We start from the raw sequence: 9,857 nt of genomic DNA on the forward strand, positions 1-9,857 counted from the left end.
AATCCCGAGCTGGTTTACGAGAAGTGATGCCCGTTATTCCAAACAGAACATCTTGGCCTCTGCTCGAGGGCAAAGGCAGAGTGGTATGACGTGTTTAGAGAAAAACATGATAACGTTGCTGAAGAAAACATAGATAAACACTTCGTAAACATATAGACAGACACATCAAGAAGCTAGACTAGAAAATTTCCACCACAATACTATAATTGAATGAATTATGACTAAAATATTCTCTGTATTTTAACGTTTTTTTGAAATTGTTATTTAACGGAATCCGTCTGGCAACTTTGCTGCCAGAGATTTACCTTTTTTTTACGTTTTTTTTTACGGTGTAGGCATGGCCTGCCAGGGCATGGTAAAACCCTAAATAAACCACATTTAAATTTTTAATGATAATTTATAGTTAATATAATAAATATAGTTAATTTGCAGCATTTGGAGTTTGCTATAATGTGCTTAATCACTGGTCGAATATAAACAGACATCACACGCTGGAGAAAGTTATTCCTGGAGGGAACATTCAGATGGTGGATACATTTAAAACACTTTCAATTTACTGATTTATGTAAGTTTACATACATTTCTGTCATGGACAGGAAAATAATCAATAAAACATTTACAGTAATTGTCTGTAAAAGTACATCTTTTAAATCTGTAAAAATTTAGAGTAATGTTCTGTAGAAAAAAAATTGAATCTGTAAAAATAGTATGAAATGCCTTTAAAAACATAATTTTGATGTAATTGTAAATTACAATACTGTCATTTTAATGGTAAAACTGTAAATTACAGCAAATATCTGCAAAACAACAACATTTTACTGTTTAATGAAAAAATACAGAATATTACCTGTAAAATAATGGTAATTTTTTCAGTGTGATCACTAGTTCTTCTATTGGTATACAGTACGCTGCCTTTCCAAACTGCACTTGAGCGTGCAATGATCCCAGACAATTTAATCCAGATATTCTAATCGTACAAAACAGCTGCGTTCAAAGAACCGAATTATAGATCATGATTTGAGGGTGAGGGTGAGTTCAGATTCAACATTACAAATAACACATTAGACAGGTTCATTTTTATCGTTGCTTCGTCAATATCCTTGTTACTTTATTTAAAATATATAATATTATACAATGTCATTTTCAGGGAACCCAGTCATTCAGTGCAGTGCAGAATATTGCTTTGGATAAAAGTGTTTGCCATATAAAATGACCACCTCCCAAGAGAAAATTGAATCTAAATGTTTATGGTTTAAACAACTAGAACTTAAATACATTACAAAAAAAAGTTTTAAAGCTTGAACTGATGCATTTCTTTCATACAGTCTCCTGTAAAACATGTATGATGATTCAGTACAGATTAAAGACCAACACAACTAGAACAGTAAGTGTTATCTTGTGTTTTTTCAACTATGAAATGTTTCTCTCCGCTCTTGAGTTCTCGTATGCTTCTTGAGGTTACTCATAAATCTTTCCACACTGAAGTCACGCAAAAGACACTGATGACCCGCGAAAGGTTTCTCTCCAGTGAATTCTCATGTGTGTCTCAAGGCTTCCTGTTTGTGTAAAAGTCTTTTCACACTGTAGACATGCGTGAGGTTTCTCTCCAGTGTGAATTATCATGTGTGACTTAAGGCTACTTGTATATGTAAAAGTCTTTCCACACTGTAGACATACATGAGGTTTCTCTCCAGTGTGAATTCTCATGTGTGTCTCAAGGTTTCCTGTTTGTGTAAAAGTCTTTCCACACTGTAGACATACATGAGGTTTCTCTCCGGTGTGAATTCTCATGTGTTTCTCAAGGTTTCCTGTTTGTGTAAAAGTCTTTCCACACTGTAGACATGCATGAGGTTTCTCTCCAGTGTGAATTTTCATGTGTGTCTTAAGGCTACTCGTAGCTGTAAAACTCTTTCCACACTGTAGACATACATGAGGTTTCTCTCCAGTGTGAATTTTCATGTGTGTCTTAAGGCTACTCGTAGCTGTAAAACTCTTTCCACACTGTAGACATGCGTGAGGTTTCTCTCCAGTGTGAATTTTCATGTGTGTCTTAAGGCTACTCGTAGCTGTAAAACTCTTTCCACACTGTAGACATGCGTGAGGTTTCTCTCCTGTGTGAATTCTCATGTGTCTCTTAAGGTTACTCGTAGCTGTAAAAGTCTTTCCACACTGTAGACATGCGTGAGGTTTCTCACCGGTGTGAATTCTCATATGTGACTTAAGGTAACTCGTATCTGTAAAAGTCTTTCCACACTGTAGACATGCGTGAGGTTTCTCTCCGGTGTGAATTCTCATGTGTTTCTCAAGGTTTCCTGTTTGGTTAAAAGTCTTTCCACACTGTAGACATGCATGAGGTTTCTCTCCAGTGTGAATTCTCATGTGTGTCTTAAGGCTACTCGTAGCTGTAAAATTCTTTCCACACTGAAGACATACATGAGGTTTCTCTCCAGTGTGAATTCTCATGTGTGTCTTTAGGTGAACTGTTTGTGTAAAAGTCTTTCCACACTGTAGACATGCATGAGGTTTCTCTCCAGTGTGAATTCTCATGTGTTTCTTAAGGCTACTCGGATCTGTAAAAGTCTTTCCACACTGTAGACATGCATGAGGTTTCTCTCCAGTGTGAATTCTCATGTGTGTCTTTAGGTGAACTGTTTGTGTAAAAGTCTTTCCACACTGTAGACATACATGAGGTTTCTCTCCGGTGTGAATTCTCATGTGTGTCTTAAGGTAACTCGTATCTGTAAAACTCTTTCCACACTGTAGACATGCATGAGGTTTCTCTACGGTGTGAATTCTCATGTGTGTCTTAAGGCTTCCTGTTTGTGTAAAAGTCTTTCCACACTGTAGACATGCATGAGGTTTCTCTCCAGTGTGAATTCTCATGTGTTTCTTAAGGTAACTCGTATCTGTAAAACTCTTTCCACACTGTAGACATGCATGAGGTTTCTCTCCAGTGTGAATTCTCATGTGTTTCTTAAGGCTTCCTGTTTGTGTAAAAGTCTTTCCACACTGTAGACATGCATGAGGTTTCTCTCCGGTGTGAATTCTCATGTGTGTCTTTAGGTAACTCGTATCTGTAAAACTCTTTCCACACTGTAGACATGCATGAGGTTTCTCTCCAGTGTGAATTCTCATGTGTGTCTTAAAGCTTCCTGTTTGTGTAAAAGTCTTTCCACACTGTAGACATGCGTGAGGTTTCTCTCCGGTGTGAATTCTCATGTGTGTCTTAAGGTAACTCGTATCTGTAAAACTCTTTCCACACTGTAGACATGCGTGAGGTTTCTCTCCGGTGTGAATTCTCATGTGTTTCTCAAGGCTTCCTGTTTGTGTAAAAGTCTTTCCACACTGTAGACATGCATAAGGTTTCTCTCCAGTGTGAATTCTCATGTGTGTCTTAAGGCTACTCGTAGCTGTAAAAGTCTTTCCACACTGTAGACATGCGTGAGGTTTCTCTCCAGTGTGAATTCTCATGTGCTGTCTTTCACTCTTTTTGTCTCCTGTTCTCAGAGCTTCTTCCAGTGAACCTTTCTGCAACGTTTGTGCACGTTGATGTTTCTGATCAGCATCATTTACTTCATCTTGACTGTCCTTATTCACTTCCATCATATCTGAAGTGAACAAAACTATCTGTTAAACACAGTTTTACAATTGTACAAAACAACACCAGAAGACGAGATCTTATTTTCATTTTCAGGGAACACAGTCATTCAGTGCACTGAGTATTGCTTTGGATAAAAGTGTTTGCCATATAAGATGAACACCCCCTTAGAGAATATTTTAACTTTACTTATGTTTAAATTACAACATAAAATGAGCTTAGACTGTACATTATTGAAATTTGTATTTGATTGACAAAATGTATTCATTGTGCAATACAGAGAGCAAATGTATGTTTATTATAATATTTTTTTTTTACCGAATTATGTATTTTATAAATTAAAATCATTACTGACATGATATCTCAGTGGTTTGGATTGAATGAATCAAGTATAAATCAAAAATCAATGCGAAATATTTTCAGGTACAAAATAAAGTCATCAGATGTGAAATAACACTACATAGTCTTCACTGTATAAATTGAATATAGATCAATCCTTATCAGAGACACACCAGTCAAGAGCTTTGAGTGACGATTTTCTTTTCTTTTGTTGTTTTATTAACAATAATAACAGACTGTGATTTATAAAGCTGCTGTCACTTTAAGTTCAGTACAGCAGAAACGATGCCCCCAAAAATATAGTCGAGTAAAAGAAAGAATGACAACTAAAAACCAACAGACTGTGTCTCATGTAGTCGAGTAAAAGAACAAAAGCATGTTTTCTTTTCAATAAGACGATAAAAAACCCACAGACTGATGAAAATGTGAAACAAAGGGTCAAAATGCTGTGCTCTACAAAGTCAAAGCAGAACGATGGTCACCTTATAGCCAAACATGTGATTCTATTGAACCTTTACCAGATCACAACCAGATCAACTTATGATCACTTGATGCAGTTTAGTGATTCATTTTCAGTTCTAATCTTCTGCATTTGTGGTTTATCACATAAATTAAAGCTTAATAATTCCTCCACTGTCAGAAATAAAGATTTAAAAACAGAAACCAACCTCTGTGTTCTTTAGTCCTCTGAGTTTCTGTTGTGTGTAGTTCTGGATCTCTCGTGTTCTCAAGCTTCTCTTCCACAAACTCCAACAACTGTGTGAAGATTTCAGTTCTTACACCTGAAGTGATTCTTCTGCTTGTTGCTTTCTGGTATTTATTGGTGGTTTGATGTAGGAGGAGCTTTACTGAAGGTGTCAATCACTGTTGGTGTGAACTGGAGATGTTAGAGAGACATTGTCAATAACTCAACTCAGCTTCACTTATATAACATCACTAAAAACAACAATTGTTGACCAAGATGCTGTCCACTATATCAAATACCAACATTTATCTCCATGTGTAACATAAATGACAAAAACATCTCGGCCACATCACAAATCAACTACAGAAACCCAAGCAAAGTGAGAGCAGTTGTCATAAAAACATCTAACAATGTTCAATTTCTTTGGTCTTATTCATGATCTATAAATATTCAACTGTTTATTATTTACAGTGTTTCTAACTTTAGCTCTCATTATATTAGTGCTGTGTATTGACAAAGGCCTTGTGATACGATACATATCACCATAGATAACTCACAATGCAATAGATTTTTAATAATAAAATGTAATACAAATAAAGTCTCCCTCTTGAGACATTGGCCATATGTACTGTAGCATATATGACGATGAAAAACAATTAAAAATATCACAGATAGTAGTGGTTGGATTATCGATACACAATCCTGAAAAAATATTGCGCTGTAGTCTATCGATATTCTAGCACAAACGACAGAAATTGACTGCAAATCGAAATTCAGAATAAAAAACTGATTAAATTGAAAAGAATGAGAGTTAAATCATTCAATAACTTCTGAAGGACTTTGACCGGTTACAACAAGACCCTCAGGTTATAAAACTGTCTGGTGTTTTAAATCACAGAAGTTTTGAGCTTTTAAAGTTTTTAGTTTGTAATAATGACACTTTTCCGCATGTTCACAAGACCGTCAAGAATCCTTGAAATGAAACTTAACGAGAGAATCCGCCGGTCGTTCATTCTCTCTGAACGGATTTGAAACGATACAGCGGCGTCTTATAATAAATTCGTTCCCTGAACTTCTCCGCGATTAGTTGAGTTTTAAACGTCTGAAATGTCACATTGTTCGTCAACAGACTCATTGAAAGCGGTCACAGCAAACAGCGCATACAGGCGCGCAGACAGCACTATAGTGACGGGGAGACAAGACCCCTCAGACTCATAGTGACCCGATCTGCCCCTCACTGTCCCAACGAAAGACGACAAACATCAAACATCTGTAAAACTGAGGATTCATGAGGATGTCCGCTATGTACATTAGCCTGAGTAGTGACGGACAGGCCCGCAGCTGCTTCAGTATTTTCCCGTCACTGCTTCACAATCGTGTCGGTCATCGACGTTCAGTCTCTTTGTGCTGCTGCTGCTGTTAGCCTGTTGCTACCCGATCCGTCCGGAAACACGCATGCGCGAAACTGTCGTCACTTCCTGTCTGAAATAAATCGAAAGACTTTACGGCAGTTTCGGGTATTATTTATTATTTATATCGTGACTGCTGTTGTTTTACACTCGTTACCCGATACGCTCAACGTGTTTTTATACATTTTGTATTACATTTATTAATAAGTGTATTCATTATATATGTTTCTTTTGGATGAACGCTGCTGAGATATTTCTTGGTTTGTTAAATTGTTGCTGCATTATAATGCCTGTTTGTTTGGAGTTTGTTATAAAAAGTAACTGAATCCATTTCGGTTCATATTCGGTTAATATATGTCACAAATTAACTTTGTTGAATTAAATAAATGGTCAAATTATACTGAATTGTATCAATTCTCTAGACAGAAATTGGAAAATACAGATGTGTTTACAGATTCTCTCAATTCGTTTTTTTAAAGGGGGTCTACTGAACTGTTCTAGATTGTTTAAGATAAGTTATGTATGTATTCAGGGACGTGCACAGGGGGGTTACTCAGGTTGCCCGGGCAACTGCCCATATGCCCTTCTCGACTCACGTTGCCCTTCCGAGGTGGAAAATAAATAAATCATACAATGGATGCAGAATTTCACATACGTCTAGAGCAAAAAAACGCGAAAAGCCTCATTCACTTCCGTATTCGGGCAACTAAAGTAAAAGTCAGAAGGGGAAGGGCAAACTCTGTTTACGTGGGTGCAGCGCTGCATGCGACCGGCACCTGAGCTGAGCCTGCATGAGCGGCCCTAGAAGGAGATTGTCGCGGTTATCGGGTGATATGACTCAACGTTGTCTAGGGTGGCCATACTTCTGGATTTCGTCCGGACAGTCAGGATTTTAAGCCCCCTGTCTGGTGTCTGGGGCAGCCTCAAACCAGACACTCATTTGTACTCGTTTTTGGAGTTGTCCTGAATCGGCCTAAACAAAACGTCTCCGGTTACTTTCGTAACCTCGGTTCCCTGAGAAGCGGGAACGAGACATTGCGGAGACCGCATATGAAACTCCTCCTCCTCTTTTTCACTTTTCCTGAAGTCCTATAGGATAACGCCAGTAAAAAAAACTGGCCAATTGTCGCAAGACATGCACAGTATGCAATACTGACGAATCTAGACAGTATAAATACAGTGCCTGTGACGACAATCCTCAGAATCTACGAGAGAAACGCCCGCCCGGTGATAAGCGGCGAACACGGCGATCTACGCAATGTCTCATTCCCGCTTCTCAGGGAACCGAGGTTACGAAAGTAACCGGAGACGTTCATTTTCGAGAGCGGTCACTTCAACATTGCGGAGACCGCATATGGAACGATAGTACAATCCCGCCGTGAGAGCTAGCAAAAACAGCCCGACAACTGTGATAACACACAAAGTATGTGGAGCATACAAATCAACCATTCGCGAGGTCGCCCCAAGCATTAACCGCTGATTGGCTGAACCTGGCCTATGAACTGCTAGATCACTGAGTACGCCAATGAACTGCTAGTTTGGCCTCTTGCCAATTTTGCATAACCAAACCCAACGAACGCAGCGGGCTGCGCTGAACAGGGCAGACGCCACAGCAGTAGAACCAGCACGGAATCCCGGGCGATATAATAGCGAACATAAGTACACCAAGCACAGTGTAAACAGCAATGCGGCAACAACTGTGTAGCATAAGAAATACAAGGTAGAAGATAAAGCTTAATCAGCACTCACCGAGAGGACTTGAGAAGCCAACGAGGACACATCCAATCTATAGAGCCTGGCGAAAGTATTCCGAGAAGACCAGCCAGCTGCACAGCATATGTCCTGAATAGATGTGCCCTTAGACCAGGCCCATGAAGGGGCGATAGCCCTAGTCGAATGAGCTCTGATACCGAAGGGGCAGTTCCGACCCTGACTCTCATACGCCAAGGTAATAGCGTCCACCACCCAGTGAGAGAGCCTCTGTTTTGAGACAGCCCGGCCTTAGTACCCCACCAAAACAAATAAAGAGCTGCTCAGACTGCCGAAACCCGGCCGTGCGATCAATGTAAGCCCGCAAGACCCTTACCAGGCAGACCGCTCTCTGAGCGTTAGCCTCCTGCGAGTCTGACGACTCGGAAGACAAAGCGGGCAAAGAAATGACCTGTGCTCTAAAAGGGGTAGACATGGACTTTGGCACTAACCCGATTTTGGCCGGAGAGTGACGCTGCAGTCGCCGGGTGCAAAACGAATGAAATCAGCGCCGACTGATAGCGCTTGTATACCCCTATGCGCTTAGCCGAAGCAAGGGCGAGACGGAGAACGGTGAGCTCTCTTACAGAATCCCCGTCCAAAGGCTCGAAAGGGGGAGAAGAGAGAGCCTTCAACACCAGCGCTAAGTCCCTAGGTGACACCGAAGGGGAACGCGGGGGAAAAAGTCTCCTCGCTCCTCTGAGGAATCTGACCACCAGCATGTGCCTACCAATCGATTGCCCATCAACCGGGGAATGAAATGAGGCGATAGCAGCCACATAACCCTCTAGCGTTGAAGGGAGGCTGCCGTTGTCCAGCCTGTGCTGTAGGAAAGATAAAATATCAGACACAGGGACTGTGACAGACATCAGTCGGGTCGATATTGTTACTGCTGCACCATTTAGCAAACACCCCCCATTTTAGGGCGTATAAACGTCTGGTAGACGGTGCACGAGACTCCGAAATAGTATCCAGTACACGCTGAGGGAGTGCAGTTAGAATCCTCGAAGTGGCCAGGCATGGAGGTTCCACAACTCTGGGCTGGGGTGCCATATCGTGCCGTTCACTTGGGACAACAGGTCTCTCCTGAGGGGAATCCGCCACGGCGGTGCCGTCAACAAATCCCTCAGACCCGGAAACCATGGTTGATTTGGCCAAAACGGAACGACGAGAATCAACGACGCCGACTCCTCTCTGATTTTGCACAGCACTAGTGGTAAAATCTTCACCGGAGGTATATGCCGATCTGCCCACAGTAGGAGACCCGCCGCCTGTTTGAAAAGAGCTCCGTAACGGATCCCTCCCTGGCGATTTATGTACGAAACCACAGACATGTTGTCGCTGCGAATCAGAACATGTTTCTGCTCCAGCCTCGACTGGAAAGTATGAAGAGCTAGACACACCGCCTTTAGCTCCAAGCGATTTATGTGCCATTTCCTCAGAGACTGTGACCAAAGGCCGGATGCCGGCATGCCCTCGCACACCGCGCCCCATCCCGAGGACGACGCATCCGTCGTAACGACTGTGCGTCTCGTCACCAGCCCCAGGGGAACTCCCCGACAGAACATGCTCGGGTCACGCCACGGACTCAGGGCACCGAGGCAGCTGAGTGTAACCGGGACTCGCGCCCGACCCGAGGACCATGCTCTCCGTGGAACCCGAGCCTTCAGCCAGAACTGTAGTGGTTGCATGTGCAACCACTACAGACCTAGGTGGCAGACCGCCGACGCTGACGCCATGAGACCCAAAAGCCTCTGGAACTCCCGCAGGGGAACAGACCGGCCCGGCCTGAGCAAATGTAGAGCTGAAGAGATGGACTGGGGAGAGGCGAGCGCGCATCTCCACTGAGTCGAAACATACCCCCAGATACGTTATAGACTGACTCGGCGTGAGTTTGCTCTTCTGCATGTTCACGGGCAGCCCCAGGGATGTCAAGTGACAAAGCAGCATCTGCGTGTGACCGATTAGCGCCTTCCGAGAGTGAGCTAAAATCCGCCAACCGTCCAGATAATTGAGAATGCGCATTCCGCTCGCTCTGAGAGGGGAAAGCGCCGCGTCCACGCACTTCGAGAATGTG

General features: G+C 42.1%; 1 protein-coding gene across 1 annotated transcript; it reads right to left on the reverse strand.

Annotated features, from left to right (window-relative positions):
* Positions 1–1,085: 1,085 nt before the first annotated feature.
* LOC306893790 (uncharacterized protein) lies at positions 1,086–4,696 on the reverse strand. Its single transcript, XM_079455834.1, has 2 exons — positions 4,606–4,696; positions 1,086–3,608 (listed from the first exon to the last, which is right to left on the reverse strand). The coding sequence occupies exon 2, from the start codon at positions 3,604–3,606 to the stop codon at positions 1,486–1,488; it is 2,121 nt and encodes a 706-aa protein (XP_079311960.1). The 5' UTR covers positions 3,607–3,608; positions 4,606–4,696; the 3' UTR covers positions 1,086–1,485.
* Between the last annotated feature and the right edge of the window lie 5,161 nt (positions 4,697–9,857).

This window comes from Barbatula barbatula (assembly GCF_947034865.1).
Source record: "Barbatula barbatula genome assembly, chromosome: 5".
Classification (NCBI taxonomy): Eukaryota; Metazoa; Chordata; class Actinopteri; order Cypriniformes; family Nemacheilidae; genus Barbatula; species Barbatula barbatula.